The sequence below is a fragment of the Macaca thibetana genome, chromosome 10 (genome assembly GCF_024542745.1).
Source record: "Macaca thibetana thibetana isolate TM-01 chromosome 10, ASM2454274v1, whole genome shotgun sequence".
In the NCBI taxonomy this organism is placed as follows: domain Eukaryota; kingdom Metazoa; phylum Chordata; class Mammalia; order Primates; family Cercopithecidae; genus Macaca; species Macaca thibetana.
This window is the reverse complement of record NC_065587.1, coordinates 33,487,823-33,503,122: the sequence shown is the minus strand read 5'-3', so window position 1 is coordinate 33,503,122 and position 15,300 is coordinate 33,487,823. Positions and strand designations below refer to the sequence as shown.

General features: G+C 44.4%; 1 protein-coding gene across 9 annotated transcripts in view; it reads left to right on the top strand.

The window, feature by feature from the left end:
• Positions 1–9,145, top strand: part of BCL2L13 (BCL2 like 13) — a 99,169-nt gene extending 90,024 nt beyond the window's left edge. For 6 of the 9 annotated variants that reach the window (XM_050746182.1, XM_050746186.1, XM_050746183.1 and 3 more), the window contains one exon: positions 6,645–9,145. In XM_050746182.1, coding sequence (XP_050602139.1) covers positions 6,645–7,502 — 858 coding nt within the window. In that variant the 3' untranslated portion in view covers positions 7,503–9,145. The remainder of the gene's footprint in view (positions 1–6,644) is intronic. The other 3 variants (XR_007717250.1, XM_050746189.1, XM_050746195.1) reach the window with 3 other exon arrangements.
• The last annotated feature ends 6,155 nt before the right edge of the window (positions 9,146–15,300 follow it).

Below are 15,300 nucleotides of genomic sequence, written 5' to 3'. Positions count from 1 at the left end.
GAGAAAAGAAGATTGCTTATATTAGAGTAATACCAGAAAATGTTGATGGAAGGGAAGAGATAGATTTAGATGTTAGAAGATATATTTAGGAATAGATATATTATTAAGATATATTTAGTACTTAATGATTAAATAAAAGGGGAAGATGATGAGATAGATGCTCGCTAAAATATTAGGTGTGGGGTAAGACAGAAATGATGTGGAGTTAGTACTTGTAGTTCATAGTCTTCAGTACGACAAGCATCTCTTCTGGCTGGCTGTATGGCGTGAGCTCTGCAGCTGATGGGCGTGTAGACATCATGTACTGCATTTGCTTGTGAGGTACTCTTTGTTAGCGTTCATTATTGATGATGGTCCCAGAAATGTGTAATGGTTTTACATTATGCCTCTACTAATGAAAATGTAATGAGAGTTTGAAAGAGATGAAATCCCGTAAGATCATAGCAGTGACAGTCTGTTTTAGTCATGCGGGGTTTGAAGTCTGGGAAAGGAATCCATATGAGGAATGGCACTGATGGCAGAGATCTTTTAAAAAGATTTTTAAAAATTATTAATTAGCATAGACTACTGGTTCCTCTCATAGAACTACTTTTTAGGATGCCTTGTTTATCTCCCTGTTTCCTTTAGTCTCAACCTAATTACAAGCACCTTACGATTATATCAGTATCTAATTTTGTAGCAGTCTTATTTAAGACTTAAAAACCTGCCAGGCATGGTGGCTCATGCCTGTAATCCCAGTACTTTGGAAGGCTGAGGTGGCTGGATCACTTGAGATCAGGAGTTCAAGTGAGCAAGGCTCTGTCTCAAAAAAAATAAATAAATTCTCACAATCCAACATAAAAACACAACTCAATTTAAAAATAGGGAAAATAGCCGGGCGCGGTGGCTCAAGCCTGTAATCCCAGCACTTTGGGAGGCCGAGACGGGCTCACGAGGTTTAAAACCATCCTGGCTAGGTCTCTAAAAAATTAGCCGGGCGAAGTGGCGGGCGCCTGTAGTCCCAGAATTGGGAGGCTGAGGCAGGAGAATCAACCTAAGCTGAGAAACTCCAGCCTACAAATGGCCAAAAAAAAAAAAAAAAAAAAAAAAAAAAAAAAAAAAAAAATAGGGAAAATATTTGAATTAGACATCATCCTAAAGAAAATATACAAATGGCCAATTAGCACATGAAAAAATGTTCAACATCATTATTTTCAGAATGTTTTGGAATTCCAAGAATATTTAGAAATATTTTTCTAATTTTTTTGGAAAATAATTTGACATAAAATTACCATATGATCTGGCAGTTTTGCTCCTGCTGTATTCAAAATAACAAAAGCATTCAGACAAAAACTAGTATGTGGACATTTTTAACAACACTATTCTAAAAGGTAGAATCAACCCAAATGTTCACCAGCTAATTAATAAGTAAAATGTGGTGCCTACATACAGTGAAATATTATTCTCAGCCATAAAGAAGAATGAAGTACTTACTGCCGGGTGCGGTGGCTCACACCTGTGGGAGGCCGAGGCGGGTGGATCATGAGATCAAGAGATCGAGACCATCCTGGCCAACTTGGTGAAGCCCCGTCTCTACTAAAAATACAAAAATTAGCCAGGCGTGGTGGTGGGCGCCTGTAATCCCAGCTGCTCAGGAGGCTGAGGCAGCATATTCGCTGGAACCCAGGAGGCGGAGGTTGCAGTGAGCCGAGATCACGCCACTGCACTCCAGCCTGGCGAAAGAATGAGACTCCATCTCAAAAAAAAAAAAAAGAATGACGTACTGATACATGCTACAACATGGGTGGGCCTTGAAAACATTATGCTAAGTGGAAGCAGCCAGACACAAAAGGCTGTATTGTGTGACTCCATTTATACCTCTCAGAACAGGCAATCCATAGAGGTAGAACGTAGATTAGTGATTGCCCGGTGATGAAAAAGGGGAGAATGGAGAGTGACTACCAAAAGGTGTCTTTCTGGGATGATGGGAATTTTCTGGTAATTCTGGTGGTTACACAACACTGTGAATATACTAAAAACCACTGAATGGTACACCTAGAAATTGTGGGTTTCATTTTCTTTCTTTCTTTAGAGACAGGGTCTTGTTCTGTCATTCAGGCTGTAGTACAGTGGCACGATCATGGCTCACCGTAGCCTTGACCTTCCGGGGTCAAGTGATTCTCCCACCTCAGCCTCCTGAGTAGCTGGGACTACAGGTGTACATCACCACGCCCAGCTAATTTTTAATTTTTTTTAATTTTTCTTTTTCTGAGACGGAGTTTCACTCTTGTTGTCCAGGCTGGAGTGCAATGGCGCGATCTCGGCTCACCACAGCCTCCATTTCCCAGGTTCAGGTGATTCTCCTGCCTCAGCATCCCGAGTAGCTGGGATTACAGGCACGTGCCACCATGCCTGGCTGATTTTTGTATTTTTTAGTAGAGGCGGAGTTTCGCCATGTTAACCAGGCTGGTCTTGAACTCCTGACCTCAGGTGATCTGCCCACCTCAGCCTCCCAAAGTGTTGGGATTACAGGCGTGAGCCACCACGCCCAGCCAAGAAATTTTTATGATGCACACTTTTCTTGTTCCCTTGCCCCTTAGAAATAACTCATAATGGTTTGGTGTACATTTTTCTAAACATGTGTTTTGCTTATATAAACATTTTATTATGTATAAATGTATGCAAATAAGTAGAGAGAGATATATATATCTATAGAGAGATATATACATATATATATATATATATATATGTGCATTTAGTAAATAGGATCCATTTTTTCAGAGTTATCTTTGCCACAAATCATGTGACCTTGTATATCTAGTTCTGGATTCTATTTTATTTAATTGGTCTAATTGCCTCTTTGTGTTTTTTTGGGAATTGAGACAAGGTCTCGCTCTGTCATCCAGGCTGGACTATAGTGGCACGATCATAGCTCAGTGCAGACGCAAACTCCTAGGCTCAAGGGAGCATCCCATTTCAGCCTCCTGAGTTGAGTAGATGGGACTGCAGGCGCCATCACACCTGGCCAGTTGTGTGTGTGTGTGTGTGTGTGTGTGTGTGTGTGTGTGTGTGTGTGGAGACGATGTCCTACTGTGTTGCTCAGGCTTGTCTTGAACTCCTGGCCTCAAGCAATCCTCCCACCTCAGCTTCCCAAAGTGCTGGGATTACAGGTGTGAACCACTGTGCCCAGCCAGGTCTATTTTTAAGCTCTTACATACTTATATAGTCTTAATCAGTGTACCTTTGTAATGAGTTGAGTGTCAGCTTGTTTTTCAAGATCAGCTAAATTTCCTTAGCCTTTTTAAATTGCTACATAGATTTTAGAATTGGTTGTCAATTTCCATAAGAAAAAACCTGGTGGGATTTTATATTGGAGATTGTAGTGAACCAAAGGTTTAATTTGGGAATAGTTGACATCTTTACAATAGTTTTCCAATCTGTGAGCATGATCTATATATCCCTGTAGGATATCTTTAATTTCTCTCAATAATACTTTGTAGTTTTTTTTTTTTGAGATGGACTCTCGCTCTGTCCCCCAGGCTGGAGTGCAGTGGCGCGATCTTGGCTCACTGAAAGCTCCACCTCCCAGGTTCACGTCATTCTCCTGCCTCAGCCTCCTGAATAGCAGGGACTACAGGCACTCGCCACCACGGCCGGCTAATTTTTTGTATTTTTAGTAGAGACGGGGTTTCACTGCGTTAGCCAGGACAGTCTCGATCTGCTGACCTCGTAATCCACCCACCTCAGCCTCCCAAAGTGCTGGGATTACAGGCGTGAGCCACCATGCCCGGCCTACTTTGTAGTTTTTTATGTAGGGGTATTGTACAATATGGGCTTCCTTCCACATTGGACTTAAAAATGTACTTAGTTCTTTTTTAATAGTAGTTAAATACAGGTTAGGATCTCCATGTCTTTTCTTACTTAGCTGAACCAAACCCTCCCTGTGTCTCTATTTGTCTCTCTCCCTCTCCCTTTCTCCCTCTCCTGAACGCATCCTCTTCTGGACCATTCCAGTGGTCCTTACCCTGAGGCTGGGGCAAGCTGTCATCCTCAAAAGCTTGGAGGCCTAGAAGCCCTTTCTCTCTTCCAAGCCAATGGGCCCTCCAATTTTCCTAATTGTATACTACAGTATTGTAATTTTTAAAGACATATTTTACTTTCAAATTTTGTATTATCTCTATTTAGAAGAGATGGAGGAGGAAGGAAAAGTTTGTAAATTACCTTCTTTAGCCAAGGAAAGGTATTGTTTCCAATTGTTTGCACCTTCTTATTGTCCCATCCAGTTGGTATTTTAAAATAGCTCTTTGTCCTACCACCCATACCACCAAAAACAACAATTAAAATGACAACACAAACATTAACAAGTTATGAAATAGCAAAACTTACTGATTACTTCCTATATACAAAGTACTAATCTAAGCCCTATAAATACTGTACCTTGGGCCGGGCGTGGTGGCTCATGCCTGTAATCCCAGCATTTTGGGAGACCGACAAGGGCGGATCACGAGGTCAAGAGATTGAGACCATCCTGGCCAACATGGTGAAACCCCGTCTCTACTAAAAATACAAATATTAGCTGGGCATGGTGGCGTGCGCCTGTAGTCCCAGCTACTTGGGAGGCTGAGGCAGGAGAATCACTTGAACCTGGGAGATGGAGGTTGCACTGAGCCAGGATCGCTCCACTGCACTCCAGTCTGGTGACAGAGCCGAGACTCCGTCTCAAAAAACAAAAACAAAAACAAAAACAAAAAACCAAAAGAAAAAACTATACCTCATTTTAAAAGTGGACTCAGGTACGGGTGTGGTGGCTCACACGTATAATCTCAGCACTTTGGGACACCCGAGGTAGGAGAATTGCTTGAAGCCAGAGTTTGAGACCAGCCGGGCAACATAGAGAGACTCATCTCTACAAAAAATAAAAAAACTTAGCCGAGTGCAGTGGCCCATGCTGTTACTCCCAGCTACTCAGGAGGCTGAGAGGATCCCCTGGGGCCAGAAGGTTGAGGCCACAGTGAGCTATGATCCTGCCACTGCACTTCAGCCTGTGTGACAGAGCAAGACCCCAACTCTAAAAATAAAAACAATCCTACCTAGTCAGTCATCCCCCTTTTATTTGTGAAGAAATTGAAATCTGAAAGTCCAAGCAAGGTGTCCAGATTCGCACAGCTGGTGCACAGCTGGAGCTGGATACAAGCCAGTTGTTTTTGATTGTGAATGTTGTGGTCATGCCGTATTATTTTACCCCCCTGCTTATTCCATACTCATAGAACATGCTTGATGCTTACCATGGCCTCTGAAGTGGTTGGAGCAAGGGTTGTGGTAGAATGTGGTGCAGTATGATGCCAACATCATGGTCGTGTGATTTATTTGTATTTTTTCCTTTTTTATGGGGCTGATAGACTTCTGATTTATATTAGATCCTTGATATATGTAGAAAGTTTTTGGTCTTGGTTGAAGAATGAAATTATTCTACTTCAGACGAATAGCAACCATCATCGTAAAATGAAGTAGAAATTAATTGCTTTACATATTCTATTCAGATTCCCTGTAGCTTTTATGAGTGTTGTCTAGCCTTTGGATGACAATTTCTGTACATCTCGGTGACCTGCCATTCCATTGGTTCTCTTTCTGTCCTTTTATTGTGCCTTACTTACCCTCTGGGTTGGCCTAGCCCCTTGTGCATACACCTGTCATAAAGCTTTCTGTATCGTATTGAAGTTATTCATATGTCAGTCTTCACAGCTGCCTAGTAAATTCTGTAAGAATAGACCCATTCTTCCTCATAGCCCTTGTGCCTGACACAGCCGTGATAAGCAGTAGGCACGCGGTGGCCTGTTATTAATAGACATAGACACACAGCCTGCGCTGTAGGGCTTTATTGCTTTCACTCAGACTTCCTGAAGAAAGAAGCAAGAGTCTCTGTGTCTGCAGCATCTCTCCATTCTGGCTTTGCTATCAGAGGAATTTTAAAGCAAAGCTCTGATTGCAATTTTGTACCTCAGAGATGTCAGTGACAAACCATCGCCTGTTGGATGAAGTCCGTATTTCTTGGCTCTCTGTCATTCAGGTTTCTCCATGGTCCTGTCCTCACTGACCTTCTATTCTTCACGTGCACTCTGCATTCATTAAACAGGGCTGTGTCCTTATCCTCTGTTTTTCTGTCTCTGTGCTTTGGCCTGCATTGTGTCTTCTGTGTACCCTTCGCCTGCCAAAATCTTACCCGCTCTTCAGATGCCTGATAGAAATGCTAGTCCCTCCGTGAAGCTTTCTGTGATCTCCCTGCTTTCTCTGACCTCTACCCAAAGAGGTCTTTTTCCCATCTGAACTGTTTTTTCTTCTTCTAAGGAAAGCAGCACTGCCATATGAACTCTTAACAGCACTTTCACTATGACACAGCATTATTTTTATACCCTACTAAGTGATACATTCCTTGAGCACAAGGTCTTGCCTTTGTTTTCTCTGCTATTTTGCATTAATTACTGCATTGAACATACAGGGTGAGTATCCCTCATCCAAAGTGCTTGGGATCAGAAGTGTTTTGGATTTTAATTTTTTTTTTTTTTTTTGGAATGTTTAAACTTCAGTTTAGGAAGGAATTTGCTTTACAGATTGATGTTTATTTTTTAAATAGATTTTTATTACTGACACTTGTCCTTCGTTTCTAGGGCACTGTGTTTAGTCTTGAGTCGGAGGAGGAGGAATACCCTGGAATCACTGCAGAAGATAGCAATGACATTTATATCCTGCCCAGCGACAACTCTGGACAGGTCAGTCCCCCAGAGTCTCCAACTGTGACCACTTCCTGGCAGCCCGAGAGCTTACCTGTCTCGCTGTCAGCTAGCCAGAGCTGGCACACAGAAAGCCTACCAGTCTCTCTAGGCCCTGAGTCCTGGCAGCAGATTGCAATGGATCCTGAAGAAGTGAAAAGCTTAGACAGCAACGGAGCTGGAGAGAAGAGTGAGAACAACTCCTCTAATTCTGACATCGTGCATGTGGAGAAAGAAGAAGTGCCCGAGGGCATGGAAGAGGCTGCTGTGGCTTCTGTGGTCTTGCCAGCGGGGGAGCTGCCAGAGGCCCTCCCTGAAGCCCCAGCCCCCTTGCTTCCACATATCACTGCCACCTCCTTGCTGGGGACAAGGGAACCTGACGCAGAAGTGATCACAGTGGAGAAATCCAGCCCTGCTACATCCCTGTTTGTAGAACTTGATGAAGAAGAGGTGAAAGCAGCAACAGTTGAACCTACTGAAGTGAAGGAGGTGGTCCCCGCGCCGGAACCTACAGAAACGCTGCTGAGTGAGAAGGAGACAAACGCAAGGGAAGAGAGCCTTGGGGAAGAGCTGTCCCCTCCCGGTGAGATGAAGCCCCTGCTGCTCTCTGAGGGCAAGTCTAGACTGTCCCCCGCCGGCGAGATGAAGCCCCTGCCGCTGTCTGAGGGCAAGTCTATACTGCTGTTTGGAGGCGCTGCTGCTGTTGCCATCCTGGCAATGGCCATCGGGGTAGCCCTGGCTCTGAGAAAGAAATAGAAGGCTTTTCAGGAGAGACAGACAGAAGGATGTAAGGTTGGAGTTGTACTGGCTGGAATTTGAACCTCCAGCAGCTGTCTGGACATTTGTGGAACACTCTGGGATAACTGGGGACTTCTGCTCAACGTGGCAGTGGCATGTTAGGCATGTTAGGGCTTGAGGTGGGGCATTCACGTTCATCTGACTGTAAATCCCAAGGGCCTCGGCTCATGCTAAATTGAGAAAACTTAGGGGTAAAGCCCCCCTCCAGGACAGGGTTTCCCAGCCTTGGCACTAGTGATATTCTGATCATTCTCTGTGGTGGGATGTTCAGCAGCATCCCTGGCCTCCACCCACTAGATGCCAGTGGCACACCCCTCCCAGAGATGACAACCAAAAATGTCTCTAGACATTGCCACATGTCCTTTGTGAACATCCCCTGTGGAGACCCACTGCTTTAGCGGAAGAGGGTTTACTTAGGAGGAATTGGGATAGAAATCCCCAGCTGAGAGAGCTTAGCTGTGGGCTCCTCAGCTACTGACTTGTTAGCTCTTAATCCCCTTAGAATTTCATCTTTCCTGATGAGCAGGCTGGGCTCTGCACCCACTCTTTTTTTGCCCCCCCGCCCCTCATCCTGGAGTGTGAGGGTGCTCGCCCGTACTCTCAGCTGCCTCTCAGGGACTGCACTGTTCCTCTTCACCCCCAGGTTCCTGCTAAAATCCCATTAAGGGGGGGTTGTTTTGGACTTCTGCTCAGACCTGTCAAGTCCCCAAAGCTTCCTGCAGCTCCACCTTGTAAAAATGCTGCCTTTAGGAATCTTTGAAATATGTATACAGAGAAAATAACATGAAAGAGACCTGGGGTCCCCACTTGTGAGTGCAATTGCAAGTCAGTCTGCCTAGAGAGACACATTTGTCTTGTGTCAAGGCAGGAGGAAAACCCGGATGACCTTCTGAGGTCTCTTCAGCACTTTTCATCAGTGGTCACCCACCGCTATGGTTAGTTGCCAGCAACATCTCTGTTGCTGGATGGGCACTGTCTTTAATCCTGGGCTAGTATGTTTTTTCCAATACGTGACCTCAGTCTTACTACTGACCAGTTCTATGGGTCTCTTGCTAGGTGGTAAGGATTTTTATTCTTGGGCTTTTAGAGCCAGTTAGGTCATAACTCTTATGAAATATAGAGTGTCCTAAATATCACTGAAATAAAAAGTAGGAAAAAGAAGCTTGAATGTTAAGACTGAGGCTGCTCTGCAGATTCTAGTTTGGCTTTCAGAGTTCAAGAATGGCACCATCTTCACCTGAATTCTTCAATGCCAGGGTAATAAACCAGAATAGTCCTAATCAGTATATGCTAGTTGAGCATTGGCATAATTTTCTTTCCTCTGGCTGATCCCAGCCCTGAAGGAAGAGTAAACCTGCATCTCTCCATGCCCAAGGGTCACGACGTCACTATGCAGGGCACATGTGGCTTGGTTTAAAAAGGTCATCTTAGATTTGTCTTAGTAAATGTAATAAATTATTTTTTAGATCCTGAAATTTATAATAATAATACTTTACCTACCCTGATCACAAAACCTGATGTTTTAAATGTGCTTTCTTTTTGAAATTTATGTTTTCAAATAAAATCTCCCTAAAGCAATACTATTTAAAAATTGGTCAAAACAAGGTCTGGGAGTGTGTTTGTGTGTCTTTCCAGCTTTATCGTGTAGCGTGTCTTTATGTTCTGTGTTTTGGTGTCCCACTGAGGGACTGATGTTTGAAGGGTTTTTGTGTACTTGGATAAGTAATTAGAGGTGAGTGGGGGGAATGGGATTAGCGAGGCAACAATTTTTTTCTTCATGGGCTCTGATAGTTGCATTGGATTATTCTAATTGCTATTATTTGTGTTTGCATAGGTGAAGAGCAGATACAACTGGTGAGTTATCTTGATTTTAAAAAAGTGATACAATACTTGGAGTTCCAATATTAACACTTGCCAACTCTGGATCCTCCACTGGCTGAGCAGATTCAAGCGCCGATCGAAGCCAGGTTCATCCCTGAACTGCTGAAAGGAGGTGCTCGTGAGGCTAGGATGTTTGAGTCTGTGCTGCCCACAAAAGGAAAGAATAAGGAAGAAATGTGGTATGGAAGTGGCTACTTGCTGCTTTATTTCCCCACCTGTTGAACACTCAGCCACAGTGATTTGGCCAGTTGTATTTTGCTAGGTAATGGAGCTAGTGTTTTCCATTGGCTTTCTCTTTTTTTTTTTTTGAGGCGGAGTCTCGCTCTGTCGCCCAGGCTGGAGTGCAGTGGCGCGATCTCGGCTCACTGCAAGCTCCGCCTCCCGGGTTCACGCCATTCTCCTGCCTCAGCCTCCCGAGTAGCTGGGACTACAGGCGCCCGCCCCTGCGCCCGGCTAATTTTTTGCATTTTTAGTAGAGACGGGGTTTCACAGTGTTAGCCAGGATGGTCTCGATCTCCTGACCTTGTGATCCGCCCACCTCGGCCTCCCAAAGTGCTGGGATTACAGGCGTGAGCCACCGCGCCCGGCCTCCATTGGCTTTCTCTAGGTAACTCTCGGTCAGCTCCTGAGTTAACAGGATGTGGCAGCATCCCCGTTCTTCCTTCACTTCCTTACCTCATGAGGACTGCTTCCTACTGTGCTCCTGCTTTTTGCTCATACATTTAAAAAACTATTTCTCAAGCTCCCCTTCCTTTTTGGGGGAGGAGCTGATAGTAGGTCATTCCTTCCTGCTTCCAACTTACATACCCTCTAAGTGAAGGTAAAGGAAAGATTCAGTATAAATCCAACTTGTTTATAGAAAAGTTCTTGTTCTTAGACCTCATCTCAACTGCTCTGTTGAAGGTAATGATTTATTGGGGGGAAAACAACAAAGAATGCCAATTTATCCTCTCTGTATTAAAGTGATAATTCTGGGCCCACAGAAATCAGTCAGTACCTACAGTGTGCCTTAAGGGGACTCTCATTTCCTTCTAGAGAACATTCTAGATCAAGAAATGCAACTGTTGACCTTCTGGGTCACCCATTTCCCCCTCGAGGCATTCTTGAGACCCCTTCTCACCTGCATTTCTGTCCCAGGGATACCAGATATAGCCACTACCTACCTAGGCTTGTCCTGGGGGAGTGAGCCGTGAACCTGGAGACATGGCTTTGACTCACAGCTACTATTAATTTCCTCAGGCTTTGAGCTGATTCCCTCAATAATATGAAAGTAATGCCTGCTCATTTCCTTTCTCCTGAAAGGTATGAGATGTGGACATTTCAGTGTTTGAATTATTTTAAGAGATGTTTTATAGAAATAAAATGTAGCTAAGAAGTTGTTTCCCTTTCTCTTAATTTCTTACATCTTTCCACACACACTTATCTTTCCAAGAATTTGAGGTGGTGATCATATCCATCAAGACGGCCTTGTAGGCTATCAGATTGCTAACAGACACGACTAAGAGCATCTGCCCAAATTCCCACACAAGCATTATCTCATCTAACATCTCAGCGACACGCTGCATACCAGAATGTTTCCTCTTCTCTGGTGCACCAGGACCTGCCCTTAGTGATAATCTCTTGATTATGACATCCATTTGAGTTTAGAGTGTATAATTTTTCCTAAAAAAACCTCATGTCAATAATTATACTTTTAGCAAATAGTAGTTGAGCATTTACAACATGCCAGAGATGGTTCTAGTGCTCTCACATGCCTTATTTCACCTTCACAGTTCTAATCACTGTTTGTATTCCTTTTATTCCCATATTACAGAATGAGGAACTTAATCAGAGTTCGTTAGTTGTTTTTTTTTTTTTTTTTTTTTGAGACAGTCTCACTCTGTCGCCCAGGCTGGACTGCAGTGGCGCAATCTCGGCTCACTGCAAGCTCTGCCTCCCAGGTTCACGCCATTCTCCTGCCTCAGCCTCCCAAGTAGCTGGGACTACAGGCGCCCGCCACCATGCCCAGCTAATTTGTTTGTATTTTTAGTAGAGATGGGGTTTCACCGTGTTAGCCAGGATGGTCTCGATCTCCTGACCTCGTGATCCACCCGCCTCAGCCTCCCAAAGTGGTGGGATTACAGGCGTGAGCCACCACGCCTGGCCCAGAGTTTGTTAGTTGTTCTAATGTCCTCAAGCATAGGAGAGGCAAGGCAATGATTTTGCCGGTTTTTATCCTTTTCCTGGCCCTGCAAAGCAGTATTGGCAGGTCCCCTGCAAACAGTTGCGCCAGTTGTTTACTGCATAAGGACTGACAGGACAAATTCCGATGTGCAGCCTGTGCTCTGCTCGCCATGCTGTGGGCCTTGGGAGAAGGGAAGTCTTAATTTGTACAAAGTCACCATATAGGCTCACTTAAATATTAAGCATGTTCTACTACAGAAAACAAGAGTGAGGGTTAGGTCCAGGACTGGTCTCAGCTTCCAATTATGTAGCTGTTTTCCATGTAGACATTGAGTGAGGTGCTTTGTGGTTACAGAATCCACAGGCATTGCTGATGAGCTTTCATTAGCTTTCTTGATTAAATATTTTTGCTTATAAACAAGGTTAGGCAATCTGTCCCAGCAATGATCACAAAGTGCTAAGTGAAGGGGGTGAAGACAGCAGATGCATTTCTCACTCTTTTTCTGTTTGTTCGAGTGTGTCCCTTCTCCCCTGCGTATGCCATCATAAGGGTAGGGCTGTGGAGTGAAGTGGGGGAATACCTGGAAGCACTGCTTGGCCTCTGGACAGACATTCTAACAGGTCGGGGACTTAGGAGGGTTGACCAGGTATGGCCACAAGTATGTCAGCTCCTGGAAGACCCTCCCGGTGAAAACCTAGGACATTCCACAGCACATCATGGTAGTTATCACCTTGGCTGGAGAACATCAGTTCTGTGGTACAGAACAGTGACATTCAGTGATCTCATCTATAAAGAGAGCTCCATGGACAGTTGGAAAGTGCATGCCACTAAAATATTAGCACATCCCATCTTCCCTTTCTTTTCGCAAGGCTGTTTCACTTCAGCCTGGCATCCTCACTCAGTAACACCATCAGGTCTTCCACATTTGATGTCTACGCCACAGGAGCCCACACCAGACTGCTGCTTCCCTGCGAGCGCACAGTGAAATTGTTCTCGGGGGTATTTGCAAGGCCTTGTCATCAGTTAAAAAGTAGCAGCTGCCTCCAGGTGAGTCTCCGCCGCTCTCACCTCTCCTCGGGAAACTGTATAGTGATAGTGCTCACTGTGGGGAGTGTTCTTTGCACCACCAGAAGAAACTAGTTAATGAATGTACTATTTAGAAGAAAAGTTTTGACATTTTAAGACTACCAGTTGTTCCCTTTCCCCAGGAAACGAAGGTCAAAGTACAGTCTTCCCTGTTGCAGAGCTTGGAATAACTCTGTCCCTGATGCTTTCCAGCAAGAGAACAGTATTATGTAGAGGGGTCCTTGGCCAGCATCAAAGGAAAACATTTATTTTTTTCCTAAACCTGCATTTTCCCTATTACAGTCTTCCATTTCTTCCTCCAGATTAAAAGTGCCTCTTCCTACCTAACTCATTCCTTAATTAAGGTCAGTTTAGTGTTGGCTCAAATGCTGTCATGTTAAAAAAACCAGAATTGATCGGTGATTTGGATAATTAGGTTAACACGGGCATTTTACTGAAGCAGCATGTTTCCTTTTTCTGTGTGAGTTCCATGGGCCCCCTGTGCGGCCGCTCTGCTTTGCTGAACTGACCATTGTGGCTCATTCTGGCTCCTCTTCCCTCCTGTCATCTACCTTTTGGCCAATCTCCTCTTCATCGGGGGAAGGAACAGACTTCAAATCTGTGAGTTATTCTGTCAGAAGCAATGTACTAGAGAGAACACATGGGATCTGAAGACAATCGATGGACTCATCTTTCTATCCACATGGTCGGTCACTCTATGCCCTTGACTTAGGCGGTATCATTTCATATGATCAATTGTCTTTGTAAGTCCATACTTAATTGGTTTGACTCCAGGTTCTGAAAACAAGATCGTTACATTCAAAGGACTCTCTATATTCCAATTCTCAGTGAGCACAACTAATAAAGTTGTTGGACAATAAAACCAGGCGCTAGTGCTGTGACCCTTTAAGGAAGCCTTGAGTATCTCAGCAGTTAATGCTGGATCCTAAGAGGAGAGGTCAGGAATGCTTTGACCTTATGAATGCACCAGATATCCCACGTGACTTTCAGATACACCAAGCATCTTTTCAAGGAGAAAGCTTTTGATGTTTAACAAAGGAATTTCCATCACTTCATTCGAATATTTTTAAAACAGAAAGGAAAACACATTCTTTGAATTGAAATCACCTTTCAGTCATTTCCACGAGGATTGTGTTACAGGGTAAAATCCACCAACTGCCAGGATATGCCTGAGTCACCATGGCTGGGAAGTGCTCAAGACTGGAGCAGCTGTGTTTGAGACAATGCAATCTGTTTATAATGTTGGCTTTGGGAGAAGGGGTGATGCTCTTGCTTTACAACCAAGACGGTATCTCAGATTTGGTCTGGAAGAATTTACACTAAGGCCTGTTATAAGCTGTAATAAAATGGCGGCCTACTGTATGAATTCAAGTGAAACAGAATAAGGTGAAGATGCCGTGGAAGAGGCAGTGAGAGATGATAGTCCAGTCATTTGCTGCTCTAGAGCCCTTTTCCATTAGTTCCGGGTGACGCCTGTATAGCCCCTTTGGGAAGAAAATGCCTCCCCCAGTGAGAATCTGATTATAATGGCTGATGTATGGACGGTGTGTAGGTGCAGCGTGGTTCAACTTTTTTTCCATTGTGGTCGGGAAACTTTTTTAAAAGTCCACTCTGAAACAGGAAAAGTCATAGTTTTAGAAAGATTTATTTCCAAACCATGGCCTTCACACTGCACGGCAGCATTTCTTTTTAGTATTTGTAACCTTTTGCCCACTTCAATTGAGCCAGCCCTAGCGTGGCATGTATTCCATGCTGAACAATATAGAGTTTGTTTTTCTTTTCTGATGATTTTAAACTCTTACGGAACAGGAAAGCGGTAAGAAGAAATCATGAGTCTGTCAGTGCCCTTACTCATGCGCGTCTCCAGTAGCCTCCTGTTGTGGTCACAGGAGATTCCTGTTCACAGCAATGTGTGTGATACAGACCCAGCGTCCACCGTCGTGCTTTTAAACTGATTCCTAGGCCATAGCTTCCCATTGAACAGCAGACCAGTGTTGCATTGTTTCTTTTTTTTTTTTTTTTTTTTTTTTTTTTTTGAGACGGAGTCTCGCTCTGTCGCCCAGGCTGGAGTGCAGTGGCACGATCTTGGCTCGCTGCAAGCTCTGCTTCTCGGGTTCACGCCATTCTCCTGCCTCAGCCTCCTGAGCAGCTGGGACTACAGGCACCCGCCACGGTGCCCGGCTAATTTTTTGTATTTTTAATAGAGACGGGGTTTCACTGTGGTCTCGATCTCCTGACCTTGTGATCCGCCCGCCTCGGCCTCCCAAAGTGCTGGGATTACAGGCGTGAGCCACCGCGCCCGGCGCATTGTTTCTAAAGCTAAGCTCTTCCTTGTTTATTTTGGTACTACCTAAGTGACTTGGTTTTGACTGTCCCTAGGAGAGGGAACTGCTTTGCTGAATTTTTAAAAAGTCCAACTGCTCTTTCATCTTTTATGCTTAGAAACCTCTTCTCTCCAGATGCACTTCTGAGGCATGGATGAGCCGAGCATACGGCTAGAAACTGGAAGTCTACAGCTTCTGTAAACTTCCCGGGCTACTCCCGGGGCATCGCAGTAGCTTCCGGCACCTGTGGCTTAATGTCTTTAGCAAAGCCTTGATGTCATGGAAGGAGAAAAGGTGCATG